This window comes from Ostrinia nubilalis, chromosome 4 (genome assembly GCF_963855985.1).
Source record: "Ostrinia nubilalis chromosome 4, ilOstNubi1.1, whole genome shotgun sequence".
NCBI classification, from domain to species: Eukaryota; Metazoa; Arthropoda; class Insecta; order Lepidoptera; family Crambidae; genus Ostrinia; species Ostrinia nubilalis.
The window spans coordinates 6,660,181-6,679,027 of NC_087091.1; the positions used below are offsets into that span (position 1 = coordinate 6,660,181).

Consider the following 18,847-nt stretch of genomic DNA (forward strand, 5'->3'; position numbering starts at 1 on the left):
TACCAATACCAATATAATATGGTCTCTACCTGTGCCGGACGGTATGGGGTAGCAACCCTGTGCGGACCCTGAATACCGTACGCCGACACGGCGCGATGCGGGGTGCAGCGCGAGCGGGAGAGCGAGACGAAGGGGGCGGGGAGCGCAGAAATAATAACTCGGTTGTGGTTGAGACTGTGACTGGTTCCTCGGAGCAGTGGCGAGAGCTTGGTGTTGTAGCTTGTTGAGGAGAAAACGCGGAACTGACTGGGTCCGGATGGCACCCCGATATTTATTTACTTTCATTAGAGTGAGAAAACCTAGCTGCCTCTCGCTCTAATGAAACAGCAAATCTATTGCCCTCTCTTTCTAATTTAGACCCCCCCTGGGCGGCAATACCGTATAGAGAGCCTGTTTTTTATCTATTCGGTGACCTATTTTTTAACTATGACCTTGACCTAATTCTTATCGGATTCTAATTAGCTCTTCCACTATTCTTTGGAATCTATGTTATTTATTTTCAGACAAATTACTTCTTACTATTCGATAGGTAAATAAAGGTACACAGGTACGGGGTTAATTACTAATTAAGCATTTGTACACAAAATAGGGCTCATTTGGCCACACTATTTTACATTAATTGCCTTTATGGCTAATTAAGACTATCATCAATTAAAAGTAAATAACTATAAAGATCTACACATAATTATCTTTCTAATTTACATATTATAAACACGATCTGTCAACTATTACTAGGTGAAATTACCAATTTAAGTATCATACATAAACAAAGGGCTATTAAACTATACATTTTTAACTGTTTTCTAAAATAAACTATACATTTTAACTGTTTTCTAAAATAAACTATAATTTGACTGTTTTCTAAAATAAACTATAATTTATACATCTCCAATATCACATTAATTAATTAATTAATTAGAGACTTTACACATTACTAACTGAGAACCAACTAAGAGAAAGTGGACTGTATTACGAAATTATCAAAATTAAAACTATTTACTATTTAACTATAAACGAAAATAAAAAACGATACAAAATTGAAACAAAACGAAAACTATTTACAACTATTATGTTTCGGAGGCCGTCCGTCGTGCACATTCTCCCGCCGTGTAGCGCTGGTTGACTCGGCGCTACACCTCACTCGGTGTCACGACGGTCGATGTGGGCAGCACGACGAGCTTCTTGGTGGGGCGGCGCAGGACTCCGGTGCGGGTGGCGACGTCGGCGGCGCGCACGATGCCATCGCGCCCAGGGTAGACTTGGACGACGCGCCCCCGGGGCCACACGTTGCGTGGCAGGTTGGAGTCGGCGATGAGCACGAGGTCGCCGATGTTGAGCGGTGCTCCGCTCCCGTGCGGCTCCCGCCGGTGTTGGAGCTCCGGCAGGTACTCTCGGACCCAGCGGTCCCAGAACTCGTCGGCTAGCCGCTGAGCTCGCCTCCAGTGGTGGCGGCTGGCGACGTCTGCTTCGGTGAACGTCCCCGGCTGTTGGATGCGGCCCGACCCCCCGAGTAGGAAGTGGTTGGGGGTCAAGGCTTCGGCGTCGTCGGGGTCCACCGACACGTGGGTCAGTGGTCTGCTGTTGACTGTGTATTCTGCCTCGCAAAGCAGAGTGGCGAGCGTCTCTTCGTGGGGGTGACGCTCGCGCAGGACGGTGCTGAGGGCGTCCTTGACGGACCGGACGAGGCGTTCCCACGCCCCGCCCATGAACGGTGCGCTCGGCGGTATGTAGCGCCATCTGATGAGGTGGTTGGCGGCCTCCTGCCGGCTCGCCTGGAGGGCGGCCCGCTGGAGCTCGACGTCGGCACCACGCAGGTTGGTGCCGTTGTCCGACCAGATCTCTGATGGTTGCCCTCGGCGCGCCATCATGCGGCGCAGCGCGAGGACGGCGGAGTCGGTGGAGAGTGAGGCCGCGACCTCCAGGTGCACGGCCCGGGTGGTGAGGCATGTGAACAGCGCCACATACCGCTTCTGGTGTTGTCGGCCCACGGTGACTGAGAGCGGCCCGAAATAATCGAGGCCGGTGTAGGTGAAGGGCCGCTGATGGTGAGCGAGGCGTCCCGTCGGGTGGTCGCCTGTCGGTGGTACTGCGGCCACCGCGCGCCGAATTCTGCACTGCTGACAACTTTTGATCACGCTGCGCACGATGGGACGAGCTCGGATCACCCAGAAGCGTTGTCGGATTTCGTTCAGGACTGTCTCCACGCCGCCATGGTGTAATTTCTGGTGCGTCCATGCCACGTAGAGTTTGGTGTACTGGTGGTTTCCATCCAGCACAATCGGATGCTTCTGTTCTTCTGTGATGTTTTCTGCGGCCGTGATTCTCGATTTCAGCTTAATCACCGGCTCGCACGGATCGAAGGCCAGCGCGAGTGAGCGCAGCCGGCTGTCATTGGACACTGCTTCTGTCTTCTTTAAAGCTTCTAATTCGGCGCCAAACGCTTCCTGCTGCACGGCGCGCACCCACAGCTCCTCCGCCCACACGATGTGCTCGGCGGCCAACGGCGGTATGACGTCTTCTGTAAGGACGGCTCGGCGCGGCGTGGGCGGCGCGGTCGGCTTGGCGACACGGCGCCACGTCGGGTCGGCTTCGGTGTTTCGAGTTGTCCGCTTGTAACTGTTGACGTTGGCGCTCTGCGGGCGCGCCCGGCGCAGCGGAGCACGGAAGCGGTGTATCGCCTGGAGGACTCTCGCCGTGGCGCGTATCAGGCGCAGCCACGACGAGAATCTGTGTGGTGACGGTAATGCATCGGAGACTCTGGGCTCGACGATGCTCGATGCGACGGAGTGGGTCCTCTCTTCTCCGGTTGGGGCCGCCTGTTCTATTTTCTCGGCCGGCCAGCTGTCAGCAGGCTCATACAGGAACTTCGGTCCCGTGAACCACCGATGATGCTGCGTAAAGTTGACCGGCGCTCCTCTGGTGGCGTCGTCAGCCACATTCTGTTGGGTCGGCACCCACCGCCACTCCTTCGCCTGTGTGTCTTCCTCTATTTCTGCCACTCTGTGTGCGACGAAAGGCTTGAAAGAGCGGGGTCCCGCCCTCAGCCACGCGAGTACGGTTTTCGAGTCGCTCCAAAAGACTCTTCTGTCTGCCTTCAGCTGGTATTCGTCGGCGGCGGTGCGGGCCAGGCGGCAGCCCAGCACGGCGGCCTGCAGCTCGAGCCTTGGGATGGACGTCAGCTTGAGGGGCGCCACGCGCGCCCTGGCGGCGGCAAGCGTCACGTGCACTCTACCGTCTTCGTCTTCAGTGCGCCAGTAGACAGCAGCGGCGTAGGCCTTCTCGCTGGCGTCCACGAAGGTGTGCAGCTCGCGTCGGGTCGCCCGGCTGTAGCCAGGGTGACATCTTGGCAGGTTGACGTCTCGGAGCGCGGCCAGCTGCCGCACCCACTCACTCCAGCCCGTTGACAGCGGCGGCGGCAGGCGGACGTCCCAATCGACGCCTACGCGCCACGCCTCTTGTAGCAGCTGTTTTGCTACGATGGTGATGGGGGAGGCGAGGCCCAGCGGGTCGAACAGTGACATCACTGTCCGCAGAGCCTCCCTCTTCGTCGGAGTTTGCCCGCTGTCGACGTCTGGCACCCGGGCGAAGTTCAGATTAAATCCCAAGGTGTCGCAGGTCGGCCTCCAGGTGAGGCCCAGGACCTTCTCTTCGATGTCTTCAAGTGTGACGTCCCGAGTGGCGGCAGCTTCCGCCCGATGGACTTCTAGTATTTCGGATCGATTCGAGGCCCACTTGGCCAAATGAAAATTGGCATCCGCGTGCACTGTGCGCACGTCGGTGCTCACTCTAACTGCTTCTTCAACTGTTTCAAAACTCTGGAGATAATCATCCATGTAGTGATGACGCACGATGGCTTCGGCTGCGTCCGGATGGTCGGCCCGATGACGCTCGGCGTTGTGATTCTTGACAAACAACGCCGTGCACGGTGAGCAGGCTGCTCCGAAGATGACCGACTTCATCCGGTACTCTGTGGGCGGTCCCTCCCGCCGGTGTGAACGCCACAAGAAGCGCAGCGCATCTCTATCTTTCTCGTGAACTTGTATTCGCAGGAACATCTCTTGTATGTCCGCGGCGACGGCGACGGCGTGCTGGCGAAAGCGCATCAGCACCCCCGGCAGCGACTGCAGGAGGTCCGGACCCGACAGCAGGTGGTCGTTCAGGCACGTACCCTTCGTGCGAGCGGCGGCGTCGAAGACTGGCCTCACCTTCCCGGGCTTGGCTGGATGGAGCACCGGGAAGTGAGGCAGGTACCAGATGCGCCCGGTGGTCGATGGTGCGGTGGCGGCTTCCTCTGCGTATCCTTTTTCTATCAGCTGTGTCATCTGCCGCTCGTACGCCGCCCCGAGCTCCGGCTGCTTGTCCAGCTTGCGCTCTGTGCTGTGTAGGCGCGTCAAGGCTTGGTCGTAATTGTTGGGCAGCTCGGGGTGGTCGGTGGCCCAAAGTAGGCCCGTTTCGTAGCCCGCTGTCGGCAGCTTGATGGTTTCACTCTCCAGGATGCGAAGCGCCCGCTCTTCGGGGTCGGCGCGCGTTTTCTTGGGCGTCACGCCCAACGATTCGATTGCGAAATGCTTCTTGATCATTTCTTCTATTCTATTGTCGCTCTCTTCATTGAGCCTGTATACGTGGTGGACTGTGTGCCCCAGGCTCCGGCTGCTTGAGCCGTGGAGCACCCACCCCAGGGGTGTGCGGGACGCCACCGGTTCTGTTGCGGCGCCACGTCGTACCTCGTTGGCCAGTAGGAGTTCCCAATTGTCCTGCCCGATCAGGATAGTGGGCCGCGCCTCCGCATACCGCACTCGCGTTTCGATATCTTGAAGGTGTTGATATTTTGACAAGTCTCGGTCAATGTGCTGGGCCGCCAGTCGTAAGTTCTTGATAGTGCGGCCTCGCAGGGAGTGCTCTTCATCCTGCCCTCGTAGCACAAGTTTCACTCGTCGCGAGTCGGTACGCGTGACGCGGGCCCCCGCTATAGCTTCTATGCTCAATGGGTCTATGGGTCCTGTAGCGCCCGCGCGCTTAGCCAGGTCTTCGTCTATGAGTGTGACTGTCGAGCCGTCGTCTAATAGTGCGAATGTGTCTATATTGGCCTTGGGGCCCACCACTGTCACTGGTAGAATTTTGAGGAAACTTACGGTTGACTTTCCAGATGAATTTGCTGCTGTCACTGTTTCACTCCGGTTGGCTGGCACTTCGGGTTTCTTGAAGTGCAGTAATGGGTGGTGGGTCCTCTCACAGCCGTCCTCTCCACACTGACGGTCTTCACACTTATGCCCCCCTCTCCTGGGGTTCAGGCAACGGAAGCATAGTCGATCCGCTTTCGCTATGCTCCATCGTTCACTGTTGTTCGCACGCACAAATTTTCTACACTTGTCGGCGCTATGGTTCGGTAAACTGCACACTGGACACTTTTCGCTTCTGTTGTCGCACTTTTCGCTGTCACTCCGACTGTTGTAGGCGCGCTGCGGCCGGTTGCGTGGCGCCGCGCGCTGCTGCTGCTCCTCGGCGCCGCCGACGAGCTCGGGGTCTGCGTACTTCCCGCACGCCTCCGCCTCCCTGGTCACGAAGCGGTGAAGGCGCACGAGGTCCGGCTCCTCTGGCGGCTGGTCCCGGCTGAAGTCGAACCACCGGTACCGCAGCGACGGCGTCAGCTTCTCTGTCACTTGCTTGACCACTTCCGGATTGTACATGTACTGCGGCTGCTGGAGTGCGCGGAGTGTAGCGACGCTGTTTTTTATTCGACTCGCGAACTGTATTATGTCCCGTGGCGCATCTGTAGGCTTCTGTACGTTGCGAAGTCGTTCGATCTCGGCGAGCGCAATCGTCTCCGGTCTGCCGAATCTTGTCTCGAGTTCGCCGATTATTTCCGCCGGGCTAGTGTTTACTATGAGTAAACTGCTAACCGCTTCCTTGGCTTTTCCTTTCAAAGCCCGTCGCAGGCGGGCTGTATTCTCGATTTCTGTGAAGTATCTCTCTGTTTCTTGATAGCCCGCTCTGAAGGCGAGCCAGTCGAGATGCGAGCCCCCGAAGGGCATCAGTTCTCCGATGAATCGCGGCGTGGCCCCATGTGGGCGCGCGGCCTGCGCGATGGCGGCCGCCAGCTCGTTAAGGTCGAATTGTCCCTCGGACCGATGATACCCCGTTGCTGCTGGCGGCGGCTTCGATGACGACGATTGCTTCAACTGTACGCTGTGCGGCGGCGCCACGCCCGATAGCGGCGCGGCGAGCTGCTATGCGATCGATACGCCGGTCGGCAGCGCGTGTGGCGCGCCGGGTGGCGGCGGTGGTGCGTGTGACACGCCGGGCGGCGGTGCATGTGGCACGCCGGGCGGCGGTGCTACGCCTGTAGACTGTTGCGGTGCACTGAGCGGCGCGGCGGGCGGTGGCGGCGGCACTGTATTCAGCCACTCGGCCACTCGCGCCTGGCCCAGCGATTCACCCGATGCGACCGACTCGCCGTCCTGGCTGTCCTCCTCCAGGACGGCAAGCCTGGCCTCTTCCAGCTCCAGCTTGAGTCTGGCTATCTTCTGTTTGGCGCGCGCGATCCTTCGCGCACGGTCGGATTTCGTCGACGACGCTCTTGCTGCGTCGTCGTGCTGCTGTTGCGACGACGGTGGTGGCGGTGGTGGTGGCGCCTCCGACGGGGAGCCGGGCGGCTCGATATGCCGCACCGGTTCCGGCGCTGACGGCCTCGGGGCCGCCACTGACTGTGACGCGGTCGCGGGAGCGCTCTCCTCAGGGCGCTCCTGTGCCTCGATCGGCTCCGCGGGTCTGCCTCTACTCCGAGTCACCGGCATTTTACTACGCTCCCCTTGCTTCCGGTTATGAAGCCGATGAAATTTCCCACTCGCTTTTGCTGCCGAAGTGTCCAATCCGGCTCCGAATGGACCAATGTGCCGGACGGTATGGGGTAGCAACCCTGTGCGGACCCTGAATACCGTACGCCGACACGGCGCGATGCGGGGTGCAGCGCGAGCGGGAGAGCGAGACGAAGGGGGCGGGGAGCGCAGAAATAATAACTCGGTTGTGGTTGAGACTGTGACTGGTTCCTCGGAGCAGTGGCGAGAGCTTGGTGTTGTAGCTTGTTGAGGAGAAAACGCGGAACTGACTGGGTCCGGATGGCACCCCGATATTTATTTACTTTCATTAGAGTGAGAAAACCTAGCTGCCTCTCGCTCTAATGAAACAGCAAATCTATTGCCCTCTCTTTCTAATTTAGACCCCCCCTGGGCGGCAATACCGTATAGAGAGCCTGTTTTTTATCTATTCGGTGACCTATTTTTTAACTATGACCTTGACCTAATTCTTATCGGATTCTAATTAGCTCTTCCACTATTCTTTGGAATCTATGTTATTTATTTTCAGACAAATTACTTCTTACTATTCGATAGGTAAATAAAGGTACACAGGTACGGGGTTAATTACTAATTAAGCATTTGTACACAAAATAGGGCTCATTTGGCCACACTATTTTACATTAATTGCCTTTATGGCTAATTAAGACTATCATCAATTAAAAGTAAATAACTATAAAGATCTACACATAATTATCTTTCTAATTTACATATTATAAACACGATCTGTCAACTATTACTAGGTGAAATTACCAATTTAAGTATCATACATAAACAAAGGGCTATTAAACTATACATTTTTAACTGTTTTCTAAAATAAACTATACATTTTAACTGTTTTCTAAAATAAACTATAATTTGACTGTTTTCTAAAATAAACTATAATTTATACATCTCCAATATCACATTAATTAATTAATTAATTAGAGACTTTACACATTACTAACTGAGAACCAACTAAGAGAAAGTGGACTGTATTACGAAATTATCAAAATTAAAACTATTTACTATTTAACTATAAACGAAAATAAAAAACGATACAAAATTGAAACAAAACGAAAACTATTTACAACTATTATGTTTCGGAGGCCGTCCGTCGTGCACACTACCAAAGCGAGGGGAAAACATGAAATTAAATCGTTAAAGAACGAATCCTTTTGGTTAACTCGGACACACTAGAGTATTAGTACTCGAGTACGAATATAACAAAAAAAATATATTTGTAGACATCTAAGTTCCTTCTCATTTTCTCTTTCTCATTTCAAATGTTTTTTCCCGCTAACTCCTGTTCCCGTGAGAATTTTGCAATATCCTGTTGTAACTAAGCTTTAAGTTTACTAAGGTACCTGCATGCCAAATTTCAAGCGTCTAACTTAAGCGGTTTAGATTTTACATACAAAAGGATTTTCCCGCTAATTCCCGTTCCCGTGGGAATTCCTAAGTATACTATAACCTGCCCAGGAGTATGAAGAATAATTGTACCAAGGTTCGTCAAAATCTGTCGAGTAGTTTTTGTTTCTATAAGGAACATACAGACAGACAGACAGACAAAAATTTTACTGATTGCATTTTTGGCATCAGTATCGATCACTAATCACCCCCTGATAGTTATTTTGAAAATATATTCCATGTACAGAATTGATCTCTACAGATTTATAATAAGTACCTATAGATCTAGCGCTTAACTGAGACAGTGCCTGAGGTATGGGAGCGGCACGGGAGGGTGATTTTGACATAAGGACGTAAGAGAGCATCACATCTGAAGCACTCTGAAGTCTCACTGACGTTTGACGTAACAATAAAACTAGGTGCAGACCACCGATACTTACTTGACTTACGGTCCTATGTCCCCTAGATGGGGCAGAGGGCGTCCACAACAGTCCTCCATCTCGTTCGGTCTTGAGCTTCTCGCTTGATCTCGCTCCAGGTCTTGCCGATCTTCTTGCGGACGAGGTGAAGCGTCCGCTAGAGTGCGCCGCCAAGTTTGCCTGGGTCGACCACGTTTGCGTTTTCCTTGGGGATTCCAATCCAGAGCCTGCTTAGGGATGTGATCGGGGTCCCTTCGTAGAGTGTGGCCAATCCAGTTCCACTTGCGGCGCTTGATCTGCTGGTCGATCGGAATTTCGTGGCAGCGTTCCAATAGCTCGACGTTGGAGATTTTCTCGGGCCAGTATATGCCGAGAATTCGGCGAAGGCAGCGGTTGATGAAGACCTGCAGCTGGTGCGAGATAACCTTGGTGACCTTCCACGTTTCACACCCATAGAGCAGAACGGATTTAACGTTAGACCCGAATATTTTGATCTTGACCCTTCGGGTCAATTTCCGTGACTGCCATATGGGGCGAACTTGTGCGAAGGTAGCTCTGGCCTTGGCAATGCGCGAAGTGATGTCATCACCGATACTTAGTTGGGCCCGATTTTAATTTGTATGAAGAATCGGCCAAATCAAATCGGTGTAATGTGCGCACTTCCATACATGCCCATACTGATCAACTGCTCGACTAAACTATCGGCCGACGAAAAATCGATGGTCTGCGCATAGGCTAAAACTCCCATGCCTCAAGCACCGACTCAATTAACCGCTACAGCTATAACACAACAACTGTTTTTACAGTTCAGACATATTACAATTTTGGAATAAGTAATTTTAAGGTATAGAAATTAAAACAAATGAAAAAAAGTGAAATGTTTTATTAGTTCTGTCATGTAATTAGTTAGCGTTCGTTGTTAAGGATGCGTATTACTTGGAATTAACAGGAGAATTAATATAAGTAGCAAGCATGTTTAGACCCTCTGCCTTATGTTTAACAGCGTAAGGTTGTTTATCCATTTCTTTTAGCCAAGCTGATAGTTTGGAGTACCTGAAAATATAGGCCAATATAAGAAAAACGGACAGGATCGATATACTTAAGACTTGAATACTTATAGTATTCTGTACTTTAGATCACTTCACAATCTTCACATAATATTCTGTTTTCCGTTGCAAACAAATATCTTTGCTAAAGAAATTACGCCCGTATTCACATACGATGCTTACTTAAGTGAAGCAGAAAATCGAACGCATAGCGTTGAATAGAGCTCTGTGATTGGTTCCTGTGTCACCCTGTGCATCCACGCGCACTATAAGAGCTCATAGTAATGTTTCTGAATACGGGCGTAAGAATCGGTAAGTATACTCACTTAGCGTTTAAAGGAAGTATGTAATCTAACACAAAAACTGTCGCGTAAGCGGCCACATCGGCAATAGTTATGTGGTCCAAAGCTATATACTTCTGTCGGGACAATATTTCTTCCAAGAATTCATAGCATTCTTCCAAATCCTTAAGCTGCTGCTCCGTCAGTCCTCTTTGACCGAGCGCAAATGCTGGGTACTGAAAAAAAAATTTACAATTAAAAAATATGAAATATTAGATTTAAAAATCAGTTTTGTGGTCACAAATAAAGTAGAGGCTTCCACAGACCAAACGCGGGTCAGAAGCAGGGCGGGTCAGTTGCAGTGCGGCTGAGGCACACTGAAAGCAGCACAGTTTCAAAGCAGTTGCAACGCGGGCGGTTGTCAAAAATTTAAATATTCGAAAACCGCTTTCAACGCGCTGCTACCGCCCTGCGTCCGGTGTGTCATGCTAATATAATATGGCCGCCATAGTAATACAACAGCGCGGGCCCGCGTTCGCGCCGCTTCTGTCCCGCACCTGCGCCGCACTGTGAACCAAAAGGTCAATCTAGCTGGACAAAATTATTTAAGGCTTGGAATAGGTACTAAACGCTTTAAAAACTCTTACTTTGATATAATATGTTAAAAAAAATGAACAGAAAGCTTTTAATAATTATAAAACTAAAAACCAGCATAAGCTGACCCTCTTTATTAAACATTTTGTACGTGTATGGAGGTCTAGTTAAACTGGACTTTTTAGTTAAGGTAAATTATTGTTTTTTTATACTGGTACTTGATATTTTAACATCTTTGCACTAGTTCTGTAAAAGTACTAAGGTATAATGCTAAACCTAAGCCTAATTACTTTTAAAGATGGCTTTCTATACTGAAAATTACAAAGCTGAAGACCTTGTTTGTTTGGTTAAACGCGCCAATTTCAGGAACTAAGCTACAGCCCGATTTGAAAAATTATTTTTGTATTGGATAGCCCATTTATCAAGAAAGGCGTTAGTCGATATAACACCCTACAGTCAATAGGGGTGGAGCAGTAAAAAGAAAAATTTTGCAAAAACGGGAAGTATTATTTAAACTATTTTTACGCATACAAAGACGCGAGCACAGCTGGTTAATAAATAATGGAAATTAAATAAAACTATAACAATACTTGGGCGGCCATTACCAAATCGTCAGTAGGTACTGTAGGACTTAAATAAATCGTCAACTAGTTGCGTCTTCTTTTTGTTTTGAACGCGGTTTGGACGAAGTCAATCTTTGGGCGACCAGGACTTGAAGTACCTACTAGATTGACTTTCTGAAGATGACGTAGATGGATGCAAAACACGTGTATCAATTTGAATTTTTCACCATTCAGCCATTCAACACCAATCGGCCTTGTCACAAAATCGTCCCGAATTTTACCAAACTAAACCCATTTTTTGCCTAATTTTGAGCTAATCTGACTAAATTCTTTATAATGTTTCTTAAACAACACTCCGTCACCTCGTTTTAGTCTTATCTAGCTAAGAAATAATGGAATAGTCCTGAAATTGTATTGTTTTTGTGTGTTTTAACCATTCGTAATAAAACTCGCTTCTGGTCACCGCCACTACGTTTTCTGCAAAAAAATCAAAGTTGTGCTTCAGTGTGCTGTCTACAACCTACTATTTTTTGAAGCTCACATATGTGGCTACTTCATATAAAAAATCCAGCCCGGGGACATGAGGGGCCATGTAGTTCCTGGTCTCGCAAATACAGAAAAACGTGAAAAAATACGAATTTTCATTTTATTTCTACATGTATCTTAATTAATTAATAGGCTTTAGGAACATTTTTTTGGTTTAATATGTAATACGTACCTTCTACTTCACTTGACTTACTTGACTTATGGTCCTATGTCCCCTAGATGGGGCAGAGGGCGTCCACAACAGTCCTCCATCTCGTTCGGTCTTGAGCTTCTCGCTTGATCTCGCTCCAGGTTTTGCCGATCTTCTTCGCCTCGTACGCTACAGTGCGCCGCCAAGTTTGCCTGGGTCGACCACGTTTGCGTTTTCCTTGGGGATTCCAATCCAGAGCCTGCTTAGGGATGTGATCGGGGTCCCTTCGGAGAGTGTGGCCAATCCAGTTCCACTTGCGGCGCTTGATCTGCTGGTCGATCGGAATTTCGTGGCAGCGTTCCAATAGCTCGACGTTGGAGATTTTCTCGGGCCAGTATATGCCGAGAATTCGGCGAAGGCAGCGGTTGATGAAGACCTGCAGCTGGTGCGAGATAACCTTGGTGACCTTCCACGTTTCACACCCATAGAGCAGAACGGATTTAACGTTGGACCCGAATATTTTGATCTTGACCCTTCGGGTCAATTTCCGTGACTGCCATATGGGGCGAAGTTGTGCGAAGGTAGCTCTGGCCTTGGCAATGCGCGAAGTGATGTCCTCTTCGGTACCTCCAGTTTCTGACACGACGCTCCCGAGGTAGGTGAAATTGTGGACTCGTGCCACATCCTCTGCACCAATCCGTAATGGCGTGCAATTTCTCACACCAGATCCTTCTACTTCACGATCCATAACAAAAAATTTCACAATTGTATTAGAATTAATCAGGAGACACTGATATATCAACCTCAAGAAAGTGAATAATTTGATCGTAAAATACTCACTTGTTCAAGTTCGTCTTAAAATTACTAAATCATCAGACGATAGTTGCTAAAAATAATGACTGAATCGTAACCTCTGGTTATTAAGCTATCGTTTTTGCTAAACGAATGAAAGATATGCGATGACCCTTTTTGTCCAGCTAGATTGGGCTTTTGGTTCATAGTGCGCCGCCTCGTTTGTATTTCGGCAGTTGCAGTGCGGCGCGGTAGGAGCGAGGGCCCGCGTTAAAATTTGGTGTGACATACTTCAAAGAGTTTCTTGTATTACAACTTGCGCGGGCCCGCATTCAAACTGCGCTGCTACTGCCCCGCGTTTGGTCTGTGGAAGCCTTAAAGGCTGTTTATATTGGTACAGTCAACGGCAAAAGTAATTTGGAAATTCGAAAATAATTTGATAATTTGAAATTCCCTTAGGATACACGCCACGATAAACTTTTAGAGGTAGCAATTAAACTCGATAGATATTTATCGACTAAAAACGTCGATAAGATTTTATCAAAGTGCGCATTCTAGCCTGTCAGGTTTATGTCACTTCAACCTAAACACTGTAGCTTCTTATGTAGTTATCATAAAATATATTTTGCATCAAAATATATAAAATAATGATAAGTTGCAAAAAACTTACCGTAATGTTGCGCAACTTCGCAAACAAAACACCATCATCGAAGAACAATTTTTGGTTGATGAGTGCTCGTTGCTTGACATCTTTAGGATAAAAAGAAGAATCTTTGCCATATACTTCTGCCAGGTAGATCAATATGGCGTGGCTGAAAAAAAAAACTTTTAAAAACGTACTAAGCAAGTTACCTGTTTAAAGGTTTTAGATATCTGTTAAAGTTGTTTGATTACACCGGTATTCTTCCAGACATCTTTATGCGAGACGATACCTGTTCTTAATAAAGTTTCCGATGCTCTACAACTAAGAAATAAAGGCTACAGGTTGCCTGTTACTTTATGTAGGTACCTGATGTCTCTATCCAGAACTCAGAACGGTAAAAATAAAGTAGTAGTAATTTATCAACCGACGGCTAAGATGCGCACCGTAATATACTTTATCGACGTCAAAATGTATAAGCAAAATCGATAAAATGGCGTGATAACTGCTTATCGCGGCGCGCATCCTAGGCCTACTGGTAAAGGTCGCGGGAAGAGCCTGGATGCGGGCAGCGCAGGCCCATTCATTGTGGAAAACCTTGGGGGAAGCTTTCGTCCAGCAGTGGACGTCAAACGAACGAACGAACGAATGAATTTATCGAACATTATATTGCATAATTAGATTATCAGATGATAATGTTACCTATTATGAATTACAAGATCCCCATCAGCAAACACGGGAATTGTGTGGAGAGGGTTCATCTAAAACAGACAAGATAATTTAAATTGATACCTACCAGAAACAGAAAAAAAAGCTGATAATATTACATAACCAATCGACTGATAAAAATGATGGCATATACAGGGTGTCCCGTAAATCAACGTCAAGCCGAAACTGGGTGTTGAGGCAAGTTGTGCTGGTTATCAGAAAAATATAAAAAAAAATCTATCTGGCATATTTTCAATATATTAGGCATTTAAAAAAAAAAATCTACTCCCGGTGACGGTCTTTTTACTTCTTTTGCCACAATTAATCTTCACTTTTCCAAATTTTTTTTTTGTTATGTAACCCTAATTAATGCTTCTCTAAATTGTTATCAAATTATAAGACCAGCTGCTGCAGCTTGGTTGAAAAAAATACATTTTTTCAAAAAAAAAATTTCAAATTTAAAGTTTTACCTAGTTTATACTGACTGTACTGAAAAAAATTGTACTATGCGAATTTAGCAAGTAACGTCAAAATTTGGCGCATTTTATAAGGATTCCAAGGATTCGGCTTTAACAGGACATGTTTGGCTTTTTTTTACGGTCTTATCCGGCCTGTCCGCCTTTTATTGTTAGGCGTCAGGCGCACGCATCAGAAAGAAAGAAAGAAACATTTATTACGATGAACATCACTTAGTTAAGGACAGAGAACGTATACGGAAAAAAGCCGGACAGGCCGGACAAGACCGTAAAAAAAGTCAAACATGTCCGGTTAAAGCCGGACACCTGGAAACCCTATCTCCGTTCCGCTCATACCTTTTAAAATGGCTTTTCCACCTCACTTAAGCTAGAAACTTGAATTTTGGGCACATTAGAATAATATTTTTTAACCAAGGTAGATAAAGTTATAAACGAGATTATTTCCAATTAACAAAATTTGTCGACAATTACAGCAAGATTTTACCAAGTGTGATATCATTTTGGAATCCTTATAAAATGCGCCAAATTTTGACGTTACTTGCCAAATTCGCATAGTACAAATTTTTTTCAGTACAGTCAGTATAAACTAGGTAAAACTTTAATTTTGATAACAATTTAGAGAAGCGTTACAAACCAAAAAAAAATTTTGGAAAAAGTGAAGATTTGTGGCAAAAGGAGCAAAAAGACCATCACCAGGAGTAGATTTTTTTGATTTTTTAAAATGCCTATTATTTTGAAAATATGCCACATAGTTTTTTTTTTTATTTTTCTGATAACCAGCACAACTTGCCTCAACACCCAGTTCCGGCTTGACGTTGAATTACGGGACAACCTGTACTTTACTCTTGTTTTATTATTACGTGTACAAAAAGGAGTATTTACCTTCAAATACTCCGGTGTGAGAGTCTCTCCCTTCACAAAATCTACGTTGACCATCTCCACCGGTACTTTGAAAATTTCGCACGCCATCATAGCTGCGCGGGCTGGTGGGCTTGCATTCAATTTGTATAACTTGGCCGGCATCTAAAAATATTTCAAAATCAAAATCAAAAATATTTTTATTGAGCCATCCATTATTCTTACTAACTAATCAACAAAAACATAACTTATCAGTAAGTGTACATTGTTTGTTTAGACATAGTTTTACATAAATTATATTAACAGTAAAAAGTACTATTGAATAAGCAATAATGAGGGTGGCAAAATGTATCAGATTCCGTCCCCTACCCGCCGCTAAGTAAAAACTGTGTTGCGACTGGTAGTGTTCGTCATCGTCCAACCGGGCAACGTTTGGCCGGTACACATCTTCCAACGTTGGTTGCGGTTTCTAAGGCGTTGTATTAGTCTAGTATAGATAAAAATAAAGTTTCCCAGGCACGGACGAGTCTTCCAGCGACTTGTTCCATTTTTAGCTAGGCCCACGGGTAAATTCGCCGGGTCGAATTTTTAAATATTTTTTCTTTCGGCAACTAGGCCACTCCAAGATTCTAAAGTAGATTTTTGTTGATTTGGTGTTTAATTTAATAATAAAAACATCGAAGGTGGGGCCAAGTTGCCGGAAGAAAAAATACAAGACTTAAAAATTCAATCCGGCGAAGCACAAGTTAAAAGTGCGCCAAGTCGGACGCAGCACATCAACCTTAACACATTTATTTATTTATTTATTTAAAATCTTTATTGCACACATAAAAAACAGTGGTACAACAGGCGAGCTTAATGCCATGTGGCATTCTCTTCCAGCTAACCAGAAAATTAGACAAAACAGAGAATTTAAGTAGGCGGTGCAAAATAGTACAAATACAAAAAAACTTATACTAATAATAATACATAAAATATTATAATATATATTAAAACAAAATATATACCTACATAAATACATACATATACTATACATAATATAAGGTGGATAACGAGAAGGTTTAAGAGAGATCAAGACGACGAGATACGTACAAGGAAATGCTTGCGCACAGAGTATTTAAACACAAACTTGCTGGGAGCCTGCCTAATGTTCTCGGGAAGAGCGTTCTAAAGGCGAATAGATTGGAGAAGGAATGAATTAGAGAGGAAACCAGTGCGGTGGGATGGGGTAGAAAGAAGAATTTTGTTGGAGGAACGAAGTTGCCTTACGTGAGTTGAATTTAGAAGAGTAGGTATACTGAGACTTCAGACAGGAAGGAGCATTAGGGTCGTTTAAGATGGTAAAAAGTGTAGTGAGAATTCTGGCATTACGCCGTAGAGGAACAGGTAGCCATTTGAGCTCAGATCGGTAGGAGGAGATGTGGTCATATTTACGTAGACAAAATATGAACCGGATGCAACTGTTGAAAAGGCGGTCCAGTTTGTTAAGGAGAACTTGATTAAGGTCCGGATAACACACATCAGCATAATCTATGAGCGGGAAAATTAGAGTGTGGACAAGTAAAATCTTGGTTTTGACAGGAAGGAAATATCTGCAAAGAGAACGCAATGTGGCAGTGATCTTCCGACTAATCTCTGAGACCTGAGTCGTCCAGCCAAGAGTAGAGTCAAGGTATAGACCAAGGTTCTTAATACTAGTACAGTATGGTATATCCACACTATTAAAAGTGACAGTTGAGACACTATAAAAAAAAAGTATTTATTTCAGATAACAGGGATCCATAATGTTAGTAAAAACTTAGGCTATGTTAGTATCTTATTTCTAAAACAGACTTCGTCCTGCTGAGCATGTGGCCGATCAGTGGACAATCCCCACTATCGGCTATCTCCTTCAGTACGCTGTGGCAGCTGCCGCGCACTCTGTGCAGTAATGATGCGCACTTTTTGCGCATTATAGCTTCAAAGCTATCTACGCCCGCCAACGCAAACATCGCAGACGCACTACAAAACCGCGGCAGCCGCAACAGCGCCCTGAAGGCGTTATTGTATTGGACACGCAGAGCACTGTAGGCCTTTTTGGTATAGTTGGTCCATAAGCTGCACGAATAAAATGACACACAATATGCTTTAAAAAGCGTTATTTTAACAGTATCTGTGCAGCGACCAAATCTATGTGCAAACATATTCGCCCTGACCGACATCGCCCTACGTTCCCTATCAATATCTTCATCGTCTTTAAGGTTGTCAGTCACGATATGTCCAAGTACTATCCATATTTAAACGACAGAGTTGTCGCTGGCTCCCGATTATTATCGCCTGGCATTTGTTGGGATTAACAGCAACGCCGTAACGATTTGACCATTCCCTGATATGTTCATCAAGGTCATCGTTTAAGCGATGTACAGCCTGGTCAATTTCGTCAAAGCGACAATGTCGGTAAAGTTGAAGATCATCGGCATACAGATGGTATGGTACAGTGATGGTATGCACACAGTGGCATCTTATCTCGTTGTAATACAGGCTATTTTGCAACAAAAATGTATGTATAGTATGTGTTGTCGACTGTACACAAGGATGTATATCATTATTTCTTTATTTGAAACCGGAAACAATTTTATACAATCATACGTGACCTTGTATGGCAGTTGTTAACTTTGATTTGGATTTTCCTGCTACAGTGAAGCAATAATTGTCTAATATATGCCAGATTTATACTAAAACCCAAATCACTGTTATGTCACTGTAATTTTCGAAATAATTATTGATTTCTTCTATACTCAAAGACAACCAAGCGAAACAAGAAAAACAATGACTCACAGAATGTATTTGTACACATCAAATCATTTAGCCCGCAGAAGGCCACATTTCGCTTCAGCCAAATGACGTCCACTGCTGGACAAAGGCCTCCCCCAAGGTTTTCCACAATGAACGGTCCTGCGCTGCCCGCATCCAGGCTCTTCCCGCGACCTTTACCAGATCGTCGAAGGAAGGAAGGCCACATAATAATTATAGACATTAAAATATTATGTAATTTAAAAAATGATCACATTACTTACCTTTAGCTCTTTCGTTCGGCAGGGTTTAAAACAATTTAAAAAATAGATGAATAAAACTTCTAGAATGCCGGGAGTATGAACAAATTAATAGTCAAGACGTACTTCTCACACTATAGTAATCTGTCAACTGACCGTACAGCGTGAGTTCATCGCTCACAAGGTCGTTATCCGATGACAAGATACTAGCTATCATAGTAAATGTAAATAAAGTAGGCTCAGTCTTTACGCGTCTATGTCAAGATTTGTAAAAATGTAAATAAATCAATACGAATATTATTTTATTTATTAAGATTAATTGACAAATGCTTTGATTTAAAAGGGAAATATTGAAAATAAACTCTAACTTCTATAGTTCAGAAAAAGATTAAAAGTGTAGTTACGTAGTTTTTCAGACCAGTGCAGTGGTTCTATTATTCCATATTAGGAAATGATTTTGATTATTTTTTTATTTGGTCATAACTAGATATAAGTTTTTCATGAACCTCTCCTCTTCTTAAT

At 46.1% G+C, this 18,847-nt stretch overlaps 3 protein-coding genes across 3 annotated transcripts; all 3 read right to left on the bottom strand.

The window, feature by feature from the left end:
* Positions 1-1,130: 1,130 nt before the first annotated feature.
* LOC135071352 (uncharacterized) lies at positions 1,131-6,032 on the bottom strand. The gene has a single exon (XM_063965143.1). The coding sequence runs from the start codon at positions 6,030-6,032 to the stop codon at positions 1,131-1,133; it is 4,902 nt and encodes a 1,633-aa protein (XP_063821213.1).
* Positions 6,033-6,227: 195 nt separating this feature from the next.
* LOC135071353 (protein enabled homolog) lies at positions 6,228-6,794 on the bottom strand. Its single transcript, XM_063965144.1, has one exon. It carries the CDS (start codon positions 6,792-6,794, stop codon positions 6,228-6,230), a length of 567 nt encoding a protein of 188 aa, XP_063821214.1.
* A 2,732-nt stretch (positions 6,795-9,526) lies between these two features.
* Positions 9,527-18,495, bottom strand: LOC135088603 (glutathione S-transferase 1-like). The gene is made up of 6 exons (XM_063983510.1): positions 18,350-18,495; positions 15,318-15,458; positions 13,954-14,012; positions 13,282-13,423; positions 10,032-10,222; positions 9,527-9,712 (listed from the first exon to the last, which is right to left on the bottom strand). Exons 2-6 carry the CDS (start codon positions 15,456-15,458, stop codon positions 9,592-9,594), a joined length of 654 nt encoding a protein of 217 aa, XP_063839580.1. The 5' UTR covers positions 18,350-18,495; the 3' UTR covers positions 9,527-9,591.
* Between the last annotated feature and the right edge of the window lie 352 nt (positions 18,496-18,847).